The sequence below is a fragment of the Cupressus sempervirens genome, chromosome 11 (assembly GCF_028749045.1).
Source record: "Cupressus sempervirens isolate cs-2001-9-10 chromosome 11, ASM2874904v1, whole genome shotgun sequence".
Lineage (NCBI taxonomy): Eukaryota > Viridiplantae > Streptophyta > Pinopsida > Cupressales > Cupressaceae > Cupressus > Cupressus sempervirens.
Genome location: NC_143128.1, coordinates 433871563 through 433898714, shown reverse-complemented (window position 1 = coordinate 433898714; position 27152 = coordinate 433871563). Strand labels below are relative to the sequence as shown.

At 36.9% G+C, this 27152-nt stretch overlaps 1 protein-coding gene across 1 annotated transcript in view; it reads left to right on the top strand.

The window, feature by feature from the left end:
* The first annotated feature begins 8748 nt into the window (after positions 1-8748).
* Positions 8749-27152, top strand: part of LOC149530283 (E3 ubiquitin-protein ligase RKP) — a 150031-nt gene continuing 131627 nt past the window's right edge. Inside the window, exons 1-2 of the mRNA XM_089810944.1 lie at positions 8749-9010; positions 9270-11133. Of these exons, the coding sequence (XP_089667070.1) occupies positions 9616-11133 (1518 nt within the window). The 5' untranslated portion in view covers positions 8749-9010; positions 9270-9615. The remainder of the gene's footprint in view (positions 9011-9269; positions 11134-27152) is intronic.

Below are 27152 nucleotides of genomic sequence, written 5' to 3'. Positions count from 1 at the left end.
TCTAATAAATAATCTCTCAAAGATCATTCTCGCCTATCTACCTTGGCCCGCGCATCCACCAACTATTGATCCTTGACTACTATGGTCATCCTCAACCCCTATACCTCTACCTCCAAAGCCCAAATCTTGGCATCACGATCATCATCTCCTCTAGCAGGTTGCTCTACCTGTACCTCCACTAGATGCGCATCCTTGTCCTCCTCCTGCATCTATCTCCTCCTTGCTTGGGAACTACTCCCAACCTCCATCTATCTGCTACCTCTACCTCTCCCTCCACTACCATCTCCCCTTGTCCTACTGTTGCAAGTGGGGCATTTGGTCATGTAAACCTCAGAAATGGATGCCTCTGCATCTCATATAGATATGTTGGGTCTACCCCCGCATCTTTCACCTTTGGTCGATAGTCCTAGGGTTGGCACATCAAAGTTGTTGTCTCTCATAGCCTTGCATGATAATCAAGCATGAGAAGCCAACCTCAAGCTTCATCCCTGTGGAACCGTGCATAAGTAGTAGTCTCCACTAAGACCACTTATTGCTCAACAAGCTAGTGCCATGTGCCTCCCAACTAGTGGTTAGTTGTAGTGCATGCACTCCAATTCTCAAGAGTCAAACCATCAATGGCATTATCAGTACTATCGTCACACAAAAGATGTAAGCTCATCTAGAAGTTGTCGATAATAAGTCACATCCCTACTGCAACTTTGAGGTACAAATCTTATGTATTTAAAAATGAATGGTTGGTTGTGCTCTCATAGTTGAACCTACAGTTGAATCATGACAATGTGCTCCCAAGCCCATATCTAAGCCAACACTAATCCACACACCCATGTATTCCCCTAATGGTAGATAATCTTGTGTAGTTCATGGTATATATCGACTAGGATAGTTGGTCCCCATGCCATCCTCTAGGGTTGCCAAATCAAATCTACTACTAATCTACCCCATCCCAATAAGAAGCCCTTATGGCTCCTGTCGGTAACCAAAGCCTAAGCAACTAACAAACTCAACAAACACTGTAATGGGTACTCATCCCCATACTCATCTATGAGCCACTCCTAACTCAAATAGCGATCTAAGATGGTGACATCCTGAAACATCTTCTGCATAGATGCTCTCCCCTCTGTCGGGGTCTAATCATAATAAACCTGTGACATGTAAAAACCTTGCATTAATATGCCTCACATGGATATCAGAAACTTTGAATGCAAAAGAGCAACCTGACATAAACTCACTAGATCACCATAGCATGGTACTTGAAGGATGCGATATACAACCTCTAATGTGATGGTCGCCTCTCCAGTAGGCAAGTGAAAGGTGTTGTGCTCGCCATGTCATCGCTCGACTAGCATAGTTAACAACCCATGGTTTGCTCGTATATGGGGCATCTATGTCACCCACTCTAGCCCCATACTCGATATGGTGGTCCTGCCATCATTAGTAAGATGTTGTATAGCATGCAACCCCACCACTTTGGGGGCCTCGATGTGAAGTATGGGAAACACAATTTGCAAAACAAGACAAACATCAATAACATTGCAAAAAGTGATCAAAACATGCAAAAATCCAACCTAAAAACTCAAAAAAAAAGGTTGTGCGATACTTCTTCCCATAGGTAGGCGATGTACTTTTTGCTGTCTAAGTATCATACGATACTTTTTACAATACCTGAGTGATACTTTTTTCCTCAGTGATATTTCGCACTAGCTCAGACGATATTTGGGTATGATCGATACGACATACTTATACAAACAGGGTGATACATTTTCTCATGCAAAATATCATGCGATATTTCTTAAAGTACCCATGTGATACTTTTTAAAATATCACATGATATTTCTCATACAAACCCCTAAAACGTGTGAAAAAAGGTCATAAATGCATCAAAAAAAGAGAAAAAGTTGATGACTTACCGATACCTTGTAGTCAGGTGGCCGGTTGTGCAACCCGTTGCGCTCGAAACAATGTTAGTGGATCATAATGCCTGCTAACACCATTTCTCTCTCTCCAAAGCACTCTAAAGCTCTCAAATTCACAAAAGACAAATGAATTGAAAATGACAGTTGGACCGCTCATATAGCTTTCCAATCTCATTTTGACCCATTTTTCAAACTCCTCAAAATTTTGCGAAAATTGTACCCCTAACTAATTTCAATGTCTTGGATCCATTTTTGGGATTGAAATCAAAATTTGAGTTCATCTTGATAGTCAAAATTGCATTTCAAAGTTCTACCTTCTTTTATGCAATTAGCTGACCTTTTGAGGTCTAATCTTCAAATCTTCGTTGGGGCATCTTCATTTCTCCATGTCTTCATCATTTCTACACTTCCTATCTACTTCACTTCACATTTTCATGTCTACATTATCTTTCTACTTGATTTGACCTAAACTTCATACTTTATCCTTTATGATCAACTCTAGTCAAATTGGGGCATTTTACTATTTCCTTATGGTCACTCTTTTGTTCTAATCATATATCTGTCATCTTGGACTTTGCTATATCTCGATTTTCAAATCTAGCTCATTTTTGTAGTCCCTTTATCTCATTTCGATTTCGATCCCGAGGGGGCATACATACTCAATCATCGCTTGCTACAACTATCTATTTGTTAGGAGCATATGTTTGATCTTGATCTATCTACTTTGCTTGGTGTTAGCATTCTTCTTGAGTTTTAACATCGTCTTTTTCCTAGTGTTTAATACTACCGCTATCAGGTTGTACATTCCAAATTTGCTATCTCTTTTTGCACTTCATTCTTCGGAATCAAATGTCTCTATCTATTGCTGCTTACTTGGCTTCTATTCTCTTTGAAGTAAAGTGTTCCAAATCAATCACACATTAGTCAAAGAGGGGCAAATATAATCACCCAAAAATGGTCATCTATACTATTAGCCCCCTTCTTAGCATTTTGGCTAAATTAAATAATCATTTGCTTAGACCAAATTGCTAAAAATCAATTAATTTGATTATAACCTATAGTTTGACTGTACTATCCTAAGTTCATTATTTGATTAAAAGATCATGTCCCCTTTTAATTAAATAAAAGACCCCATTCTTCTAACCCACTTAATGTGCACACATAAAGCATTATTCCTATTTCAAAATTAAAAGAAAAGGCTTTTTGTCTCACATGCAAAGTCAACTCTTTTCTTATTGGTTGACTTCCTCTTGCACATGGATCATGCCAAAGTTAACTTGCACCCTTGATCCTTCATCTATTGATCTTGATCTCCATCGTTTGTATATCTTTAAAAGAAATAGCTCTCCCCTTCTCAAAGGATCCACACTCTTGAGAATTGTTATGTTGTAGGTTTATCATTCGAATTCTTGAGTGCTTTGTGGAGAACTTCTAATTCCTTGTCTCCTTCTATCATCTGTGGCATTCTAGTTTAGATCCATGTAGTTTAGCTTTCATTTTGCAATAATCTAGCTCACATAGTAACTAGTTTGGATCTTGTAACACTCTCGTTCTTGTTTAATATAGTTGCATTTTGCATATTCATGTTAGTTTAATCCATATATGCATTGGATATTTGAGGAACTCATTGTGGACATGTTAGTGAACAGATTGTCCTCCAAGAAATAAACACAAATTAACTCTAAATGCCCAGATAGGAAGATTGAATCAGCACTAATAGTTGGATAGGTTATCATTGGATTGATAACCTTCCTCTGAATTTTATCAGGTACAACTCCCCGTACATGATTTATAATGAATTAAATATGGATGCTTTTAACTAGAAAGCACAAAAGGTTTACAAACATCTACTCATAAACACGAAATAAATGCAAAAACTAAATGACTGAAAAGAAAAGAAAAACAAATTACACAAGGTTATTTGCCTGGACATTGCATTTTAAAGAGTACGAAATCAAGGAACGCATTTTCTACTCTCTTGAGAAAGTGAAGAAACAAAGCTATAAATATACCTTGCAATCAAACATATATAAGAAATAGTGACATAAAGCACATTTTAGAGAAAATTAAAAGTGATACAAAGATCACGATTAGTGGAAAGAGAATTTCTCAAACTCCAGATTTTGATATGTAATCATCTTTGAAATCTCCCTTCCCTAAAGCATAAAAGGTAACAAAGACCCTATTACACATTTGCAATTAAAGTCACCATTTAAAGAAAACTACACTCCTTCCCTTGCATTACATTTTAAAACAAGATTTCCCCTTTTTTCAACACACAATTTAGAATAATACGAGCTCTACTTTCTCTCCCTCACAAGAGTTGGAATAATTCGAGACAAAGCTTCCCCTTCTTGCTATAGCACACAGTTTGTAGTCTCTGGGAAAGAGTGGAACCCCCTCCCTCTCTTTAGCCGACACATTTATCTTTTCCCTTGTCGGCTTCAATTCGGTTTGAGTAACTGATTCTTGGAGGAATGTATTATACCACCCTTTTTTTATATCTTTATCTCCTAACAACATAATGCCTATCTTCTTTTATAGTAATCAAACATCCCAACTTATAACTTTATTAAAGCTTCCAATTGGTCATGGGTGATTGGGCAACATCATTCAAAGTTGCCCTTTATGATTCCAACAATCACATTCTTATATTGATGATCTTTGATACTTCAATTTGTTGAGAAATGGTAGTTCCATCACATAGGTTTATGAATCCTTAACCATTATTTATCACCTTCCGAGTTACCCCCCATAGCTTTCGCTTATTAATAGCTCTCAATTATCAAGCACACGTGGAATGAAATGCGCATCCCCTCATCTTTGAAAATGACCTTGATTCACATTACTATACTGTTGTTATAGATTGCATATGATTTGATACAAATGCGACCAGAATAGGAATTCGTCTTCTTTGTGATCTGCCATCGCTTTACACATTACTACCTTCATTTGGAGTTCTTTTTATTCTTATGTTGGCAAACTATGGAGCATTTCATGTTCTTCCTTGAAATTAGATGAATTACACTTGAAAGATATGGCTTGACCTTTTAACTTCCTCATCATCTAGTCGATTGGTTGATAAGCACTCTTTATACGAGTTCGACATTCTTTTTTAAAAAGCACAATTCGTGCCTATCCCATTCATCCATAGGGATTCATTCCATCAATGATTATCTTTGCAAATGGAGTGCACAAAATGACATATTTCATGCCAACTTCTCTGTCCAAGCCTTTGCGGGTATCTTAACTGTGAGCTCATGGTCTTGACAGGACGCTTTCACTTGCTTTGCTTTATTCAAGGAAACTTGATCAGTTTGGTCCCAAAAAGCACCTTTATCCTTCATGTAATACGATGAATCAACATATTTTGTGCCACCAACACTCATGATAGGAGATGGGTGGGAAGCTATCGGTGATATCATTGCTAGATTTCATAATCTAGTATTATGAAAGAAGGTCATTATCATCCTACCACCTATAGAAAAAAAACTTTACATTGGAGACATCTACCGTGAGTGCCACTAGATTATAATCGAATGTATTGGTTCAACCAACTGTCATGCAATCTTTATTGGAGGTTTTTTTCCTTACTCCTCCATTAAGCTTTCAAAATACGACTTCAATATGGTGGAATCAAGGTCGCTGAGTGTCACACTAGATCCACGAGCTATGGTTCAAGCTTGTTATTCTCCTTTTTGTCTTGGGTTGTATGCTTTATCTTCACATTGGTGCGGATGGAGTGGCTTCATCCCTTTTCATATCACATTCACTTCTCACACATACATAGTCACTGCCCAAAAGTTCTGTTAGTGTGATCATTCTATTAAGGATTTTACCTATGCCGAATGCTTACACATTTGCATGTCATGAGCGATCATTGCCATTTTGTGATTCCATGATTAACTCCAATAGTGATCGAGGTCATTTCTTCATGTTGGATTACACATATGCCTCTTTCCATGTTTGTTAGAGGTATTCTCATAACTTTGGGCAATAAATCAGACAATAACTCATAAATAATATGGTTGTGAGATTTTCATGAGACTCATTATACCATCAACCTGATTATCAATTTGGAGCCTTTGAGTTTTCACATTAAGATCCACCCTTTTAAGCCAATGATCTATCTTACTATAGATCTATGCTTTGAGTTGGCCCTCGAAGATCTGCAACTTTACAATTTAATCTTGGATTGGTGATTCTGAGCCTCGAAAATTGAAATAACCTTGAACTTGAACTTACAAACTGCATTTCTGAAATGGCCATAGATTCACTGATATTTTGAATCTGCAACACAAGATTCGAACTTTGAACTTTTGACCTTCAAATCATTGGACTTCCATTCTGAACTTGTAAGATGAGCCGTCTGAACCATTGAACCGCTTCAAACTACTTTGAACCTTAGTTCAAAGTGATTCAAAAACACAAATTAAAAATTTTAAACATTGAGTTCATATTGGGTACTAACAGGACACTTGCATTCTTGCTCTTGTCTTAGAGAACCTCCCACTGCATGGTTTACTAGCAAGGAATGTGTCTTATAAGGCTCAGCTGAGAGCCCATTACATGCTTAAAAGACACTTCTCACACTCCATGGATAGGGAGCTCTAAGCTGGCATTTAAGCATTCCAATCTCATGGAATCACTTGGATAGAAGGGTTTAGAGTGTGACACAATCTTAGCGTGCAATTTGCACCAAATATCTCCAAGTTTCATGTTAACTTAATGGAGCTGGAAGACCGAGGGAGCACAATTTTGTCCTAAATAATATTACATTGATTGTGGTCCTTCTGGAGTTGTGCAATCATTTGTTGTTCATAAGCACCATTTGTATGCAACCCCTTTTCTACATTGAACTTCTATAGATTGATGAGATCCTTTTCTACTACTAGAAATGTCATATTTAATTTAGTTGGATTATCAATAATCAATTTGTGTGTAATTTGATTATATCTGAATACTATTGGATGTCCAATATAATTATGTAATTTTATATTAGGTTGAGAAACAAGGTCATATTCAAACTTCATACTCTTTAACATTGTTTATCTTTAATTGTTATACAATACTTATGCAAGCTCAAAGCAACCAAACAACAAACCACAAGGTTCATCAAAAACATAAATTTACATAAAAATTACAAAATGCATACTAGCTTTTTTTGATATAATGTCCCTGCATATTCTACGAAGAAACTCTAATTATTTTGGCGGCCAACTATTTGACAAAATAATAGTCCTATGATGATGTGATTTGTGATGCAATTTTGGAGTTAGGACCAATAAAGGTCATTGCTTACAAAAATATCACTAACCATTGCACAAGTTGTCACTTTACACAAATCACAGAGTCCAACACTAGATAGAGCCATAATTGATATAGGTAAGACTAAAAGAGAAGACATCACCTTTACAACAATCTCCAAAGTCAAATCCCTACAGAGCCTTTGTATATTGCACGCCTTCTCTGTGGGTCACTTTAATAGATGAAAAAAAATTCATACAAAAATATTAGAAAGAAAGAATAAGGTCGCCTTTAATTGATATGAAAAAAAAGTCCAGGCATGTGAATTCACAAATACAACATTTTTAAACAGGTTTCCATGTACTTCAATACCACTTTTATTAGGATAACCTACAAAAAACAAAATATGGCATTATTGTAACTTTAATTCATCCAAAATGAATGCTAGATAGTCACTTTTATACACTTTCTTTTATTATTTAAATTTTTTTATTCTCAAATTAAAAAAATTGACCAAAATGAAAAAGAATTGAGAAAGACATAAGAAACTTGCCTCCAATTAAGCTTGTTAAAAGTCTAGATATGTGAATTTACTTCTGCAACCACTTTAAGTCCTAAGTTCAAAATATTCCCCCTTTCATTTTATGTAAATTATTCCATAGGTTCCCACTTGTTAATTAAATGCAACATTTTTAAAATGTGTTTCCATGCATTTCAACACTATATCTTATAAGATGATCTACAAAACAAATACAATAAGACTATAACTTTTAAATCATCCATTTATTCTCTTTTATACACTTCCTTTTATTATCACCTCATTTGAAATTTTGAACGTTTATTTAAAAAAATTAGAATTACTTAAAAAGCAAGGAAAAATTAAACAAATTAAATGCTGATCACACCACCATTGGTAACCACAGTCCTTTATTTAATAGAGGTAGGATATCCTTGAAAACAGTACCTAGGTATGTAAAAGAAAGAATTATCTAAGGGACCATTTGGTTTCTGGAAGATGACAGGAATTGGCTTTTTCAAAATCCAGATTTGAAAATTTGTGCGTTTGTTTCAAAATTTGCAAAATGGAATTAGCATACGCAACTTCCAATTTTGCCTCAAAACCAAGTTTTGCGACTTCTTAAAAAAAGTAGGAATTGAAAATCAAAATCTGGTTTTGTTTTTTAAGGAGTGTAAAAACAATAGATTGGACTACTTTTTGAAATTTATCTTCAACTCCAAGCTTACACATAAAAATGTGTTTTCACACACATCTTTCGAGTGAAACAAACGGTTTAGTAAAATCTCAAAAATCAGAATGAAGATATACAAAACCTTGATTTGGCTAAACCAAAGTTTGTAGAAATCCGGATTTCTTAAATTCCACGAACCAAACGGACCCTAAACTCACGTTGCTTCCCATTTCCATTTTCGTTGACTTAGGTAGCTTTCTCATTCCAAACACAGGAACGAACACGTAGTCGGGAGTAGAGCACCTCCACCTGGCGGTGCCTTTTCAGGTTAGCGCCTCACAATGACCGGCGTCCGGTGTTAGTCTTTGAGAGAGTCCTCAGTCCTCCCAACTTCTAGCGATAATTTGGCCTCCGCAATTGAATATAGATAGAAAATAAAGGAAGCATGAGCTGGCTGGCTATGGAGAGCGCATCAAACCCTAGCTGTTTCTGCACTTTTTCTTTTCCCTATTTATAAAACTTTCAATTTTGTCCTATCAATTCCGTTTCATCTGCAACTTCTTTTGTTCTTCTTGATTTCCCCCAGTGAAAATTTTAATATTGGTGGCTGCAATCCGATTCGTCGACTCAACTTTGGTATAATGAAGATGCACAGAGGTATTTGTTGGTTCTTACCTTTTCTTTCATCTTAGAATCTTTGAAACCTAGAAAGTGCAGATTTTCCTAGTCATTAAGTCGACCGGACTGATGAATTTCATTGCATGGGAAGATCAAATTCGTTTCGACTTAGGAATATTGAATTCGCATTGATTAAGCCTTTAAAAAACAGCCTTTTTGGAGTAATTCGTGCCTTTATGTCTGAATTTAATTTTCGGGAGTCGCAGCTCTCATCCTGTGCGTGGTGGATTGAATGCAGGTTTTAAAATAACGAGGAAGTCGACCTCTAGAAAGTTCAATTTTATGAATTGAGAGCCTTCGTATGTGGTTACAGGAAAAAAAATCCCGGATAAAGTGGGGGAAAACGCGGGGATTTCGGTATTTAGGTTGTACAGATTCGAACCACGTTATCTAACTGATCGGGCGGAATTTCTGAATCCATTTATTTGGCTTGTATTCGGCAGGTTATCTCTGACTTGATATGATTTGCCTTTTGCTAAAGTCGGCAAGGATTGATAAGTGGCATAAGAGCAAGCCCGATTAGGTGGAAGAAGTGTTCTCATAACAACATTCAAGATTTCTAATTGGGAAGGACAGTAGCACTGATGGGTGAAGAGGGATTTGGTGGTGGGAAATTTCAGTTGCCGCCTGGGCACTCGGCATTTTCAGGTCTAGCCATAGTTTTAACCGACGAGAATGATAAGGACAACGACAGACGTGAACTTGAAAGAACTCTCGGTTATATATTTGAAGTGCCGGGGAATTCCTTACCTCGAATGGGTAATAATGTCTTTGATGTTTATTCAGCACGGTCAATTTTGAAAGCCAAGTTGAAGCAATTTTACAGGTCAACGACAGGTGTTGATCTGAACCCATGGGATGGAGTCTCTATTTTAGATAATGGTTGTGGTAAGGGCATTGTTGCAATGGACGAAAAAAGTGCGTCTGGTGATATAAGATTTTCTAATCGTTCTTTACTTATGGAAAGCCAGGCAATGTTCAGCAGTGCTCGTGCTAATGCATGCGTGTTGAAAGGAAAATGGATGTATGAAGTAACTTTAGAGACTGCTGGGATTCAGCAACTTGGCTGGGCAACTCTTACATGTCCGTTTACTCATCGTGAAGGTGTTGGAGATGATGAGAGTTCGTATGCTTATGATGGTAGACGAATTAGAAAGTGGAACAAAGAATTTCAGACGTACGGGCAGTTGTGGGTAGTGGGTGATGTTATAGGATGCTGCTTAAACCTGGATGCAAGTGAAATTTCATTTTACAGAAATGGCGTTCCACTTGGCGTAGCTTTTAATAAAGTAAGGAAGTTGGAGCCGGAGTTTGGATATTTCCCTGCTATTTCCTTATCTCAAGGTGAACGGTGTGATTTGAATTTTGGTGCAAGACCTTTCAAATACCCTATCTCAGGCTTCCTACCAATCCAAGTGACGCCCAAGGTGGAGGACGGAGAGGAAGTGGCAAGTCTCTCAGAAATTGCTTCCTACCTGCTAAGATGTTTATATAGGCTTGTTAAATTGCGTAGCCACTATCCAAGCTCTTCCATGTCGGTGGAAAAGCTGAGAAGGTTAAAGAGATTTACTTTAGATGAAGAAATATTAACTCCTATTGGAAAAGAAATTTGCCAACATTTTTTCTCTTTGTTGGATGGTGATCCGGGAGTTAAAGAGCATGTGGTATGGGGTGCTCTGGTTCCATTCATGATGGAAACCTTTGGAACACAAGCACCACATGATGGGGCAAGTTTGGATAGGGTCATGGACCTTTTTTCATTGTTTCCTGAATTCAGTGGATTAATCATACCAATTATGCAGGCACTTGCCTATAGCTGCAAAACATCAGCGATTATTCTTGTAGACTGTCCGTATACCGGATCTTATCCATATTTGGCCCTTGCCTGCCATGTTCTCAGACGTGAGGAAATATTGATGCATTGGTGCCAGTCCGCAGATTTTGAGTCATCTATGGAAGGATTGCTTTCAAGGAAAGGTCCAAATAAGCAGGATTTGCAGGAGTTGATGCCAAGTGTTTGGTGGCCCGGGTCTCGTGAAGATTCTTCTTGGGAGAGAAAAATGAGACATACAACTTTAGCACTATCAAGGGCTATATGTAAGGTATGTGTTACCTTTATCTCACAATGATACTTCTTTGTCTATTTAAACTATTGTTTCATTTGAGTTCCATCTGAGAATTAGATAATGTAGCATGGTAGACGTCTTAGTCAAAAGCCAAGCGGTTTTATGTGTAGAGTACTTCTGGATATCTTTATGATGGTAATAATGGGGTCAAGTGGTTATTTATTAAAGTGCATGCCCCTGTCTCTCCCATTGTGGGTATCAGTGATGCAATGCTGATATGTTGATCTAATGTGTCAATCCACCTTTGGGTAATGACTTGGTTGGCTGCAATATTTTACGGATTTAAAAAGGAAAAGTAGCAACTTTCACCTCCTCAGACAACTATTGTAGCTCCGGAACTGGGGAACCATTACAAATACATTTGGATTTTTTACCTTCCAATAGCATATTATGCATAGCGTACTTCTGGATATCATTATGATGGTAATTATGTGGTTAAGTCGTTATTTGCTGAAGCGCATGCTCCTGTATCTCTGATTGTGGGTATCACTAATGCAATGCCTGATATGTTGATCCAATGTGCCAATCCACCTTTGGGTAATGACTTGGTTGGCTGCAATATTTTACGGATTCAAAAAGGAAAAGTAGCAACTTTCATCTCCTCAGGCAACCAATGTGGCTCTGAAACTGGGAAACCATTACAAATATATTTGGACTTTTTACCTTGCAGTAGCATATTATCTTACAAAATGACAAGTTACATTTTATATGATGTACAGATTTTTTTTAATACAAGAAACCTTGTCTAAAATATGAGGATGTAACATATATATTCAACAACTCTTAGGGCCCGTTTGGCAACGGGAATACAAGTGGAATAGGCATATGTATATATCGAATTTTTATAATTCTCTGTTTGGATGCACCAATTCGGAATAGGAATAGGAAAAAAATTGGAATACACATTCCAATTTTGGCTCAAAAATGAGGATTTGGTAATCCATCTAAGGGCCTGTTTGGTTGCTGGAATAGGAATAGAAAAGTTGGAATATGTATTCTATTTTCTGTTTGGTTCATCACTTGGAATAGGGAATAGGAATACGTATTCCCATTTTGCCTCTAAAATGAGCTTATTCCCATTCCAAAAAATAGCTGTTATTGGAATAGCCATTCCTATTCCCAATATTACATGCCTATTCTCCACTCCTATGCCCGCAGCCAAACGGGCCCTAAATAGATGGAATAGGAATACGTATTCCTATTCCAATTTTTTTTATTTTAGAAAACATAAATTTTTGAGTCTGTGTATTCCGCATCAAATTCTGGATGAACCAAACAAGAACAGGAATATGTAACCCCATTCTCTATTCGAGAATAAGTATTCCAGAATATTTATTCCTATTCCCGTTTTTATATTCCCGCAACCAAACGGGCCCTTAGATGTCAGTACATAATTTATCTAATTGATCGTGAATAACTTGCACCCTAAGAGGATATCAATTGGTGTAGTATTGAACTTCTAAGTACATTAGTGAATGGTCCCATCATTTTTGAAGAGAGAATGTCAATAACATTAGTGGATTGTCCCTTCATTTTTGAAGAGAGGATATCAATAAGTGTAGTTAATTTGTACAATGCTTGATTATAAAACTTTTAAGTATCTTAGTGGATGGTCCCGTCATATTTTGAAAAGTTTGTTATATGTACCTTCACAGCTAGGACGTAATCTTAAAGAAGATAGGCATGCAGCTGAATGATAGATTACTCATAATTGTATGTTTGCCAACAAATGGTATAGCTTATGTTAAACTGATTGATTATCAAGCTTTGAAATACCTTAGCGGATTGTCCCATCAATTTTGAAGAGTTTGTCATATGTACCTTCACACCTAGTAAGTAATCTTAAAGAAGGTAAGGACGCAGCTGAATGATAGCTCACTCATTTTGTATGTTTGCCGACTAATAGTACAGCTTATGTTAAACATTTAGCAAGACCAGTTCACAATATGAATCCAAACTCACCCCTTTTGAATCATTTTGTTAAAAAGCTAGCCTGAAATTTCTTGTTAACTAGTTTTTCTCTTTTTGTCACCAGTACAATACAGTGTATGAATTGAAACTAAGTTTAACAGAACACCGAAATGGATAGGATTGCAAAACAAAAATGGCTTAAGAGAAATGAGCGCTATAATAAAAAATGAAATTATACAATTTTGAACGACATGCTTACATTTCGGTAAATTACTAATTTAGAATATAAACTCCAATTGCGCCAAAATACTCACTCAGTCTCATCTTTGCATCTAAATATACAATTCTATGCATGAGGATAATAAATTTAATACACAAAAAACTTATCAAGCAGGCTTAAAGACTTTACAAAAACACATTAAAGGTCACCAATATAGCATTTTGTTACCAAAACACCTTATGCTTGATCATCATGTCGTTATAGAGGTACAACATTTGTTTCATTTTTGGGTTATCAGAATCATGGTTACAAAATTCTAAGGAATAATCCAGTAAATCAAAAGATAAAGCTTTTTTCAATTTAATGGAATTGAATTGGAAAAACATTGGAAACTCAATAAATGCAGAAGCAAAAAAAGAAACAGTTGACATTACTAATATTAAAGTCAATTTGGTACACCATGAATTTTGAAATGTTGATTAGTCTTAGTATTTTTTGACATTGTTGACTACACGCAGAGTGCATTACTGCATAGTTCAACTTTGAAGTTTGAGCCTCAAAAGTAATTATAAAGTGCAAAATAATTTATTTTCCGGTTCTGACATTCATAGTAAATTGACAGTTTGTAGATCTTTCTGATTTGCACATTCCTTTTACATTGGGACTCATCTATCTATTGTTGATCTCTTCATCCCTTACTGGTAATGTTGATATTGCAACTTAAATAATGATAGGTCCTGATACAGAAGACAGTAGTATAACAGCCATTACCATATTATGACAGCAATTAATCCCACCAATAAATATCTGGTAATTTTGAATTTCTAATGCAATGGGATTAGTATCTGTGTTGATTCGAGAATCTATGTGACCCTCTTTAAAGAAGTGATAGTAGACAATGTTCAGAAATTCGGGCAGATCAGTTGACAATGAGATTAGTTTGAAGTGGAGTCTTTAACACTACCAAAGAGTAATGCAGACAATAAACTTATGTCTGTCAGAGGCTGCCTTCTTTCTTGCTGCAATCTTCATTTTGTGTTGTGCTTAAGCTTATCAAGACAGGCTGGCAGCAGTTGGCACACCTTCCACTTTGAATAGTTTTGGCTTATTCCTGAGGTCATCACTTAATATATGTGGTTCCTTATCAAATAGCATCAATTGCCATACTTATAAATTTCACATTTTACTTCAAGGAAGTAAGACTTCAACAATTTTTATTTTTATTGAACTGCTACCTCTTTCAAGGCAGCTCCTCTATCAAGTCCACACTCCTCTATCAAGTCCACAGGTCCTTACACCTACAATCAATCTGAGTCTGAAACCAATTAGACAATTGCTGTGATCAACCAATTCCACTAATTTTACTACTACAGTTTCCAATAAGGAGGTGCAACAGGTAGTGTAACTGTTGGCTCGTACTTATCTGAAAATTTACCTCAAAATGGATATTAATGAACTTCATGCAGTGGTGATGTCTGTTGGAAGTCACTCCAAGGAATTGTTGCTTTTCATTCTCCTATTCCAGTCCTATAGGGCTTTTGTTGTCAAGCTAATTGAAGCAAACTTCCATGCTCCATAAGGATTAGAAATTTGATTACAATTGTTTTCTCAATTCATGTCTCCTTTTAACTTGACTGCCCTCTAGTAGGTAGAATTTCCCTCCAAGAGACATAACTCTTTAAATGAGCCATGATTGTGTGAAAGCAGTTATAATTTAAAATAAACTTTTGTAAGATTTGGCTATTAAGGTAGCCACCCAAGATCTAGAGGCCTAGTAGGAAATATATTAACAAGAGAGAAATAATAGGAGAAGAATAAATTATATTCTTACCAAGAATGTCACAGAATAGCTGAATTAACTGAATTCATTGTAATGAATGAGCTGGAATTCGAAGGAGATTACAAAGGAGACCCCTTGGTTAAATAGACCACACTGAAAACTGAAATACCCTAACTAGCAAGGAATTGTCACAAACTGAATCAAACACAAGATTTTACGGAAATTCAAACCTTGTGCAATTATTATTGATTTCCCCTTTATATTTATGGAGCTTGCTTACATTAGACTACTAATTTTGATCACTGAACTTGGAGTCCTACAAAAAACATACCAGATCACTATGCCCATAAAACCGTGAATTGTTGAGCTTCAAGAATTGCCTATAATTACCAGGTGGCTGCATGTTTATCCATTATGCAGGCTGCAATTTTTAAGTTAATTCTGTGATTATCATTACAATATCAGAGATAGAGTTCATACAAACCCTTTTCTGCTTCAGAATGGTTATATTTCACGGCTTGCTGCTAGATTTGTTGAATTTCTGTGCTGTTAAAATCACCAGACATTATTCTGTGCTGGGGTTGCATCCAGAAAACTTGCTGCTACAGGGGTTTTGCCCCATACCAGGCATGCAAATTGGAGAGAGGAAGATAACAAAAAAATATTTTAAACTTGGCTTTCTCTTCTTTTTCATCTGATTCTTTATAAGGTATCTTATTCTCAAGAAGCCCTGATCCTCCTCATAAAACCTTGATTTTAGGCATTTCCCTACTCACATTCCCCAATATGAATACTTTGACTAAAAGTAAAAATGTGGATAACTTAAAATGGTGATAAATTTAAATCAAACTTTAGCTTTGTGGCCATTTAATTATTCCCAAATCCCCTTTATTTTAATGCTCTAGCTTATGGGGAAAATTCAGAAGAATATCCTATTATCTTACATAATATTTGATAAAGGGTAATTAAAATTAAGTCATTTGTGAGGGATGCGATCACTTCACTAAACCCAATTATGTTTCTTCATCTATCCCAAAAAAATTAGCTTGGGATTTGTGGAAAAAATCCTCGAGAAAAAATGAGTTTGAGCAGGTTTGACGGGTTGTGATGCTTAAATGATTATCAAGTTTAAGATTGTAAAAGGAAGAGGCGGTGGGGTTGAAATAAGGTGATTTAGATTGTTTAGGATGGTGGATGGATGTGGATTTTCATTGGGTGAATGCCGGAATTATAGTTGACAGTGCTTTAGCAAAGGATTGGTTGTTTGCTTAAAAGAGTCCTCGTAGAGGCTGTCTGCTCTAGAATGCTTGTCCCCTTTAATGGGAACCTAGTGTACATAAAGGGGACTGGTTTGGCTCATCTATTAACTTTTGATTTTTTTTTTCAAAACCAAAATAAATTTGAAACTTGGCATTTAGAAATTGTAGATTGTTCATTGTTTTCTGCAGCTTTGCTACTTTCCGCTCTCTCCATAGCACCAAAATCCTTCCATTTTCTGTGGTACAAGCCATTTTGCTCTAAATACAGAGTGGTGTTTTGTAGCCATTTTAGCATTTTGGAAAACATTTATGCGCTCGTTATAACCAACCTTTTCCACTCATGCAACCAATTCAAATAGGTTACCAAGTTTTACAGCTCCAAAACCACTATAATATCCCCAAATAGGGCAATAGAAAAACAACAATATTTCAAAAATTAGTGCACAATCTTTTTTTATTTCATGGTATTGTTCGTTAACCATAGACAAACCATTAGATCTGTTGCCGTCCTAACCATATGATAAGCTCTTATCATTACCTCTGGACACACACTACATATTTGTACATTGCCAAATTCAATGCTATTGATGCAAGATTTTCTGTGCATATATATGAATTAATGCCTTGTAATAGACCTCCATTCGGATTTGTAGTTTTGGCTCCAAGAATAGGACCATACCCATAACTTACAAGTTACATTCCTATAGGTCTTGCCCAATTACATAATTTCAAGTTGCACGAATCACCCAAATAGGGCCAGATCCAAATAAGGATTGATGTGACAAATTTCATTACCAACATGGCTAAGGCTGACAATCTAATTTTCCATTAGGTGCACTAGGTCGGCCCTAGAAGGGATCTAACCTAGCTAAACATCAACACTTCCTCTTAGCTAGGGAGGATTCCTTCTCAATATCTGAGTTACATAGTGACAATCATCATTGCTACTCCCATGAAAATACAAGCGAACACAACCACCATGTTTGCTCCTAGAGGGTGGATCCATGAATGGATACTTGCATGAATGGGAACGCAAGTGCTTATCACAAAAAATGTTATGACGTTCACCATGACTACTACTAGAGGGTGAATAAACAAAAGTGCTACATCATGGAATTTCTTCCATGACATCCACCATGCTTGCTCACGAGGGTGGAATGGGGGCTTTCACCTCACACTTCTCCTAGAGAAGAATGCATCTCTACCATGCATGTTTGTAGAGGATAGATCCACCATACCTACCCGTAAAGGGTGGAACAAGGGCTTTCACCCCAAACTTCTCCTAGAGAAGACTACATTATTGAGGGTTTGCACTTGAAGCTTCTCCCAGAGAAGAATGCATTATCGAGGGCTTGTGCCTTAAACTTCTCCTAAAGAAGAATGCATTACCAAGATGATATGGGGCTCCCTTTGAACTTGATATCAATCTTTTGAAATGTTCAACTGCCTCTGAAGAAGATGCCAACCTTCTGACCTCTTCGTTTAAGGTTGCTTCTGACCATATGTCAATCTCTCTCTGAACCAGTAATCAACCTTTTGACCTCCTCGTTTAAGGATGCCTTTGATGAATTATTAGACTCCCTTAGAATGTTAATTCTTTCTCTTTGAAGAAATGCAAGTAGTTATCAAGATCTTCCTTTCTCAAAGGCAATCTCTTATGCTTCTTTGTTTGTCGTGGAAGCATTTCACAAAGATTAATAACAATCCAGGACTTTCAAAGAGAAATATCAATGCTTGAAGCATAAAATTCACTACCCCAATCATATAGCATGAGTTAATAACGACATAAAAAATTTATGAACATCATTCAACCATTAAGAATTTTTATCTCTTTATAAGTTAGTCTTCTTCCACCAACGTTCTTTCCTTATTTTGCTTAGTAATGAAATTACCATCCACGTAGATTGATCACACCCAAGCATCGACTGATGATCTAATGGTTGCATGGCCTTCGACCCCTTCTATCACTCATCATCTATCTTCAACTCATTGACTGTCAATATTATCCTTATCATCGGTTATGACATCACAACTTGATAACGAAAGTAATTTGATCATGACATCATTGGAGGTGGTGGCAGAGATTATCACATCTTTGTGATAACATGACAACAATGTACACAATTATGATGTTGGCATCAGGATTTAATTGTGTAGTTTATGAGTCAAACTCATCAACCCATGTTTCATGAGTAGTGATTCAACATGAATCCATCTCTCATGAGAATAAATGGAACACTTAGCACTCATTGGATCTAGGTGATGCTCACAGAGGTGAAGCACTTATCAATTAATGAGCTTAAGGGGTTTTCTAATGAATGGTTCATAAGGCACAACACTTGTTGAAGGTTTTGCAAATGGGTTTGCAAGCAAAATGGGTTTAACCATGGAGGAAATGCTGTAGTTAAGTGCGCTCAAGCTGGAGTAGTACTAGGATGGGTGACCTTTTGGGAAGTCTCGATGCTTCACCTCTGTGAGCATCACCTAGATCCAGTTAGTGCTAAGTGTTCCATTTATTCTCATGAGAGATGGATTCATGTTGAATCACTACTCATGAAACATGGGTCGATGAGTTTGATTCAAACTTCATGATTAAATCTTGATAGCAATATCACAATTTGACTTGATGTGGAAATTATCTTCTACTTATCGATGTACACAATGTTTGTAATGCATATATGTTTGGAAATCCATCTTGTATCTTTGCCTCAAAAAAGTCCAATCCTCGCATATGTAGAAATATCATAGTCAATGAACATACTTTTGTTATTCTACAAGGTCAGTCGCTATCGATTAGTGTGATGCCGTCTTGATCACCAACTTTTGATTTATATGCGAAATGACTTTGTTGACACACAACTACACTGCAAGTGACAACTTGGCCATTAACATTAACACAGTTTAAAGAAGAGATTTTGGTGGCTGATGGTAGCAACTATTGTTGAGCTTTGGCCAGCCAATACCAAATCAAACGAACCAACATCAACATGAAGTCTATCCTGTAACTCCTCCGTCAGGATCTAGCACAACTTTGGGAGTGTACCAATCCGAAAGTGTTTGCTTCGTGGCCAAGATACGATTTGACTTCGTCACCTCCTCCGCCTTGCTAGATAGGTGCTCGAGCACCGCTAGCCTTGAGAACATATCAAGCCGATGGACCAAAATGCTTGCGAGGGCTACCTTTGATCATGGCATCATCATCTATTAAACCTGCTACTCACAAGCTTCCATTAAATTGTTGGCATCTAGCTTTAATGGTTTGGTGGGCGTACAAAATTCCTTCTGCCCCCTCATCATCATGATATAGGTGCATCTTGTCATAATAGACTATGACCATCAAGGATACTAACACAGAGTTGTATCTGTACAAGTAGGAGCAAATTTAGTGCATGTCAATTGTTTTCGATTGTTTGGCCTAAAGGTTAGTGTTTCTGTCATGCCTACTACTCTCTCTGAGTGAAATATTCAACTACTAGCAACCATTGCCCGTGTTTCTCCGATTTTCTTGTCCATGACCTCATTCTAATGTGACACATATTTGATTGGTATATTGAAACCAATTTGATAGGATTATAATAGCAAATCATGGTAGCAACGCTTACACCATCCCTCGTGTGGCGATACAACCTGTGCCTTCATAGCAATTCCTCCATTGATCGAATCCCCTCCACTTCTCCACCCACAAAAAAAAACTAGTGTCAAGTGTTCCTTGGGTGCCAAGATCAAGTGCTCCTCTAGTACTGTGACTAAAGATTACTTTTCATGAGTGCTGCGATCTGTTGATGGACAGGCTGGAGGTGAACATCAATGTCAGGTTTAGATACACAAAATTCAAGGTGAAGCGTTGAGTGAAATGAAATCTACATGCCTTTCCTAGTTTTTGAACTAGCTTTGAGAGGATGTTGATTTTATTGTAGTGCTCGTTAAGCACAAGCAAAGCATCAGATTTGTTGCCTTCCCAACCATAGATGATAAGCTCTTATTGTCACCCCCAAGCACACTACATAATACATCCTGGAACTCATTACTATTGATGCAAGAATGGCCTTCCATGTATATGAATCAATTGGTATTGTTGGCCTTGTAGTTTTGATGCCAAGAATAGGATCATATCTATTGCTTACATGTTACATTCATATATGTCTTGCCCAATTATATAATTGCAAGTTATGTGAATCACCCAAATAGGCCTGGACCCAAATAAGGATTGATATGACAAATGCCATTATCAACATAGCTAAGGCTGACATGCCAATTAGCCTTTAGGTGTACTAGGTCGGCCTAGAAGGGATACGACCTATCTACTAGGCTGGAGGTGAACATTAGTGTTAGATTCAGATATATGAAATTTAAGGTGAAGCGTTGAGTGAAATGAAATCTACATGCCTTTCCTGGTTTTCAAACTAGCTCTGATTCCTTTTTGATTTTATTGTAGTGCTCGTTAAAGCACAAGCAAAGCATTAGATTTGTTGCTTTCCCAACCATAGATGATGGGCTCTTATCGTCACCCCCGGTACTTAGTACATTCTGGAACTCATTACTATTGATGCAAGAATGACCTTCCATATATATGAATCAATTGGTCTTGTTGGCCTTGCAGTTTTGACGCCAAGAATAGGATCACATCTATTGCTTACATGTTACATTCATATAGGTCTTGCCCAATTACATAATTGCAAGTTACGTGAATCACCAAATAGGCCTGGACCCAAATAAGGATTGATATGGCAAATGGCATTAGCAACATGGCCAAGGCTGACAGGCCAATTTAGCCATTAGGTGTACTAGGTCGGCCTAGAAGTGATCTGACCTAGCTACACATCAACAAAAATTTCTTAAATTTAATTTGCATATAAGAAATCATTCAGTAACCTCAGATTTAAATTCAGATTATTTTTCTGCTAATTTAAATGAAATTTCAAGTATCTGTGAGTATTGAAAAGTTACAAAAAAAATAAATAGTAAAATACTCTAAATCTGCCTAGAAATTTTAGAAATGATTTCCTTTGATTTGCTTTTATTTTTCCAAGATGATGATTATAGTATGAAGGACACTTTAATGTTCCTGTTGGGTATATTCTTATATTTTATCCTAAAATTACAGTTCCTTTTGAAAATAAGAAAAATGCAATATAGTTATGAGTATAAATTTACCAATTGAAATGCATTTTAACAAGATAAAACCTGGTTTAGGTCCTGCACACGATATCAGTCACTTGGAAGTTGGAAATTAACATTAAATGATAATTTAAGATAACATATATTTTTGACTAATCATTAGCATAAATCATAAAATCATATAATGTTCTCATATTAAGATCTGATTAAGGCATTAACCATTCCCACGTGGATTCCCATAACGACCCAGCTAGGAATTTGTTAAAATGCTTGCAAACTGCAGTCTCAAGGTTGGTCGCCCTTGTGATGCGAGAACATGGAATGTGTGTGCCCTTCCATCTCTCAGTTCACCTTGGAGGCTGGCTGTCGTTGTCCAAGCCAAAGAGCATGGCAGGCTGCTCTTCCATTCACCCTCTTGGCCCACAGACATGGAAGACTGGCCATCCATTCCATCATGGGGTGGCGTATTTGATGGACCTCAAACCTAAGGGCACGCTAAGCCCTTGGCCAATGGGCGTAATGCTCATTCATCGTGGGGTGGTGTACTTGGGTCTCATAAACTCAGAAGGTAGTTTTTCCTTGCCATTTGCAATCTGTTTCTCCACATTTAAATAAATTATTAAATGAATCCCTTAAAACATATACGTATGAAAAACATTTTGAATTCTGACAAAATTCAATAATTGCTCCAAATATTACTATAGAATGACTACATATATGCATGCCTATAATTAAACTCTTTTCACAGAATTATCTTTAATCTATTTGCTGCTATTGGATGTTTACTGCTGCTCTTACTAAATCAGATTACTAATTTTCTTATCTCCTATTCCATTTTATCTGCTTTTATATCTTCAATTGGTGTTGCCACTTGGAATGGGCGTATCCTTCCAAAGAGAATTGCTGGTCTGATTTAGGTCACTACCATGCCTAACATCATCACAAACATTGCCGACCCTACTTAGCATCGGATAACTATTTATTAATTGTATTCTTAAAGTGCCTGCTTGGAGTTTATGGCAAAGCACCCCATTATGCTAATCAGTGCTCTCAATCAACTGATGCCTATGTAAACTCTTACTTATTAAGATGAACATCCCTTGGAGAGTCACTGCCATAATGTATTGTTATAAATCTCCCACAGAAATTCCTCTGTTCTTCATGATGGTTCTGTAATTATCTTCTTTATTCTGAATATTTGCTCCTATTGTTTTTGTAAATTATACCTCTGTGAACTTTTCTATATAGTCCAACTTCAAAAATCTCCACCTTCATGAATGATAAACCTCTCTTTTCAAAATAACAATCCTATTTGCTGGACTGCAAAAACACTACGATTTTATAATACTTTCTGATTAAAATGCTTAATGTCCCAAAAATAGTCTTCCTTGACAGTGGTAAATTTAGTACTATAAAGAGGAATGCAATACAAGGAAATATACTAAATTCGTATTATAGACAGGAATGCAATACAAGGAAATATAACCAATACTAAATTCATATTATAGAGAGGAATGCAAAACAAGGAAATATACTCTTTGACCCTTAACAAGATGACGTGAATGTGAAATTGAACCAATTTTTAAGTTGTGTATACAATTAGCCCAATTGAGATATAGATCTAGATTAAAGATATGAAGAAAAATAAAATATAAAAGACTCACCTTGAAATGTGTAGAGAAAGATGTATTCTAACTCCAAAAGTTGTGGTTCTGAATCCTTTTCTGAATATCTATTCATAGATTTCGGAATAAAATGACGAAAGTAACAAAACCTAGAAATCTCCCAGTTAAGGGCACTGACGGTTTAGGTCGACTTGGAAGGGCGCCCTACAACTAGGTTGACATTGTCTGACAGCTGCAACTCTCGTCAAAGCTCCCGAAGAGTAGGTTCTAGATCTGTAACCTCTGATTGGTATCCTACAAATAAACACATAAAAAAGGGTTTTTGGAGTTTTGTTGGGGAAGGGCTTGCCTTTCTCAAGCCCTAGGTTAAGGAATTAATCGTAAATGGTAAATGTAAATGTAAAGGAAACAAGATAAATGTAAATATCCACCTTGCTTGTAAAAACCCTATTTGTTGTGATGTATGTTGTAGATCTTGAATTTGATATGAAAGATGTAGGATATCTCCACAATTGCAATGGATCTATCATAACCACATCATGGAGCCATGGATGTAAATGTGCATCAATGAAGAAGATAATGAATGCCTTAATATAGATCTACTCCCTTGATGGCCAACAAAATGCTAGATCTTGAAGAGGAAATACCCACAAAGAATCTTTGAATGCTTGAAGAAGATTTGGTTGCTTGTTTTAATACTTGAAGTCCTTGCCTTGAGTGCTTGATGAGATGAGATGTCTTGAGAATGATATATGAGAATGAAGTCCCCGAGCCTCCTTTTATACTAGTTTTCAGGTAGGAAAATAACTTAGGTCGACGGGGGAGTAAAATTAATTAATTGGCAAACTTGAGGACTTTCGGGCCCTAAACTCTGCAACCACTGGGACCAGGTCGACCTAGTCCCAGACTAGGTCGAGGTCGACCAACTCTTGGATAGACTAAGTTGAGGTCAACCTAGTCCTGGACCAGGTTGACCTGGTTGACATAGTCCAAGGGGAGGTGATAGGCCTCAGAGAGATCTGAGGGAGTTGCAGGTGAAACTGGAAAATATGGTCAAAAGGGTAGCAAAGTGATACCTAGAAGACCATGTTAAAAGGAGAGAGATGATGAAGCAAAATGAAATGGAAGGGCAGAGGAGAAAAAGAGACATTGAGCATGGGTCCATCTATAGTGCAAGAAAGGAATTATGGAAAGTGTGCTAAAAGGTCTTAACATGCAAGTGCATCCATTTGAAGACAGTACACTCCCCAAATTAGAGGAACTCAAATCTGCCCTAGACTATAGTTTCTATATAAAAACATGTTTTAGTGGTACCTTTTGATTTAATTCAGATCCTGCAAACAAGTTGGGAAACTTTATATTCATAATCAGACATTCTTGAGTTAGAAATAAATGTATATCAGGTTAACAAATTACTTGAATCAGATTTAAGATGTCTCAACCATATGAGTAATAAGGAAGGGTGATTTGATGAGGTGCCTGAGGGACTCCCTACCCTAGTCCCAAGAGCGAATATAACATTCCTCTTGGCCTCATGTGGCCCTTGTCATTTATATGAGGTGGCGTACCTAGTGCAGTGTACTATCACCATTTTCCTCAACCTTTTCACTTATACCTTGTAGCCAGTGATTTAGCATCCTAATGCATTTGTTCATTGTGGTAAAGGTCATGGGGAATATGCAATAAGGTGCCAAAAAGTCCCTAAGATCAAAGACCGTCCCCTTGTCCCCCATGGGCCCCTGATTCCTTACTTCAACATGAGGTAGTGTGTTTAGAGGGTGGCCTCATCACCATTTTCTCTTCTATGACTATCTTATTTCCAGTACCATGGATTCTTATAATAGTTAAATATACATTCCATGTCACCTAAATTGATCACAAGCAATGAATTAACAATACATCCAAATGTAAACAATAATGCATTTAATCTTAGAAGTTTCCCACCATATGGATGTATGTTATGATTAATATAAGAATTCACAATTATTAACTGTATGTAGTTAGCGATGAGCAACCATAAATACCATGTCATGAATGGTGATGTTAGCTAGGTCAGATCCCTTCTAGGGTCGACCTAGCTAAAATTAGTACACCTAATGGCGAGTTGGACTGTCAGCCTTAGCTATGTTGCTAATGAACTGTCAGCCTTAGCCATGTTGCTAATGAACTTTATCATTTCAATCCTTAATTGGGTCTGGCCCTATTTGATTGATTTGTGTAACTTGTAATGAGGAAATACCTATATGAATGTAACTTGTAATTAGTAGGTCTGATCCTATTCTTGGCGCCAAAACTACAAGGGCGACTAGAGGTTTATTAACAGGCATTGATTGATATTTATACAAGGCCATTCTTGCATCAATACAAAATGAATTTTGTGATGTACAAAATATGTAGTGTGCTCTGGGGTGATGATGAGAGCATATCATTAATGGTTGGGAAGACAACAAATCTGATTGTTTGCCTATGGTTAATGAGCACTACCATAAAATTAACATGGTATCAGAGCGGGTGTGTAATAAAGATCCTTGACAAGAATAGGAAAATTGGAATTTAAGAGATGCAAGAAATGAGGGATTCTTATAAGAATGTGTAGCTGAAGGGCCTTGGAGGACGTATTGGTGTTCAATTTTTTCGCTCTCTTCCTGCACTATAATTTTGTGATGGCAAAAGATCTTCGGTGGATTGTGAGAAAATTTAGGCAATAAAGAGATGCTACCCAAATGGATTGAGAATCAATGGGTGATTAGATATTTTATGCAAAGTCATGCAAGCTATAGAAATTGACATGGGGATGTTGCTTGTAGCCACGAGGCAAAATTGGTGGCACATAACTTCATTAAAGAAAAAGAACCTATATAGATTATCATTGTGATTACTTTCTTTGAAGAGGAAAAAATGACATCCAGAGGGAGAATTTAGCTAGTGAATCAGATTCAAAGGGAGCTTGAGTGGAAAATGTAGAATGCCAAGTCCTTTGGAGAGGACCAACAAGCTTGTGTAGCAGTGTGACTACAAATGCTAATTGTTGGACAAATACTGGAGCCAATTTCTCAGTATTGTGTTAGTCAAAGCTATGAGAATGTTGTCCCTATTGAGAGGGAGTCTCAACTTTCAGATGATCTTTTATGTGTTGTTACTAAGTTTTTCTGCATGGGGGAGAAGCTCGAGATGCAATCCCTTGTTAATGAATTCTTCACGAGGGAGAAGTTTGAGGTGTAATCCCTTGCTCATGAGTTCTTTGTGAGGGAGAAGTTCGAGGTGCAATCCCTTGTTCATGAGTTCTTTGTGAGGGAGAAGCTAGAGGTGTAGTCCCTTGTTAATGCATTCTTCTTTGTTTGAGAAGTTTGAGGTGGAAGCCGCCCTTGTTCCTCCCTCTACGAGTAGGTATGGTTCATCCATTTGCGAGTAGTCATGGTGGAGGTGCAGTTGTAGATTTGCACAGTTCATGATGGTACATCGCGATAGAGCCGAATGGTAGGAGATCCTAGTGATATGTATTCAGATTTTGATGAAGATAGTCTCTGCTGATCCATACCCATATACCGTAACAGGGGCTTCAGTAGCCCTATCTATATATTGGCATTCTTCTTTGTGAGAAGTTTGAGGTGAAAGCCTTTGTTCCATCCTTTGTGAGTAGGTATAGTGGATCCACCCTTTGTGAGTAGGTATGGTAGATCCTTTATAAAAAATGGGTCCTTTGCATAGGCCAATCGCCAATAGTGATATGAAATTTTTGTATTTCAGGGATGACTTCGCCGATAGAATCTAATTTTTCCCCATAGTAAATTGAATATTTTCGCCTATAAATTCCAACGAGTGTCTTAATCAATGGTCATATTCGCCAATATGTGGTCAAAATTTAAGTTAGCGTATAGGTTGAGTGCATAGATTTGACATATCTCTATTTTAGAAACTTTCCATGGAAATATTTATCCTTTCAAACTTTGGCTCGAAATAAATTTGATTGTGGACACGTGTCTCTATTTTAGGGACTTTCTCTAAAACTTAGTGTCCTCTAAAAGTTAGGGCTGAAATAGGTTTTATGCCATTAATCTAGGATAATCCAACAATTATAGAAA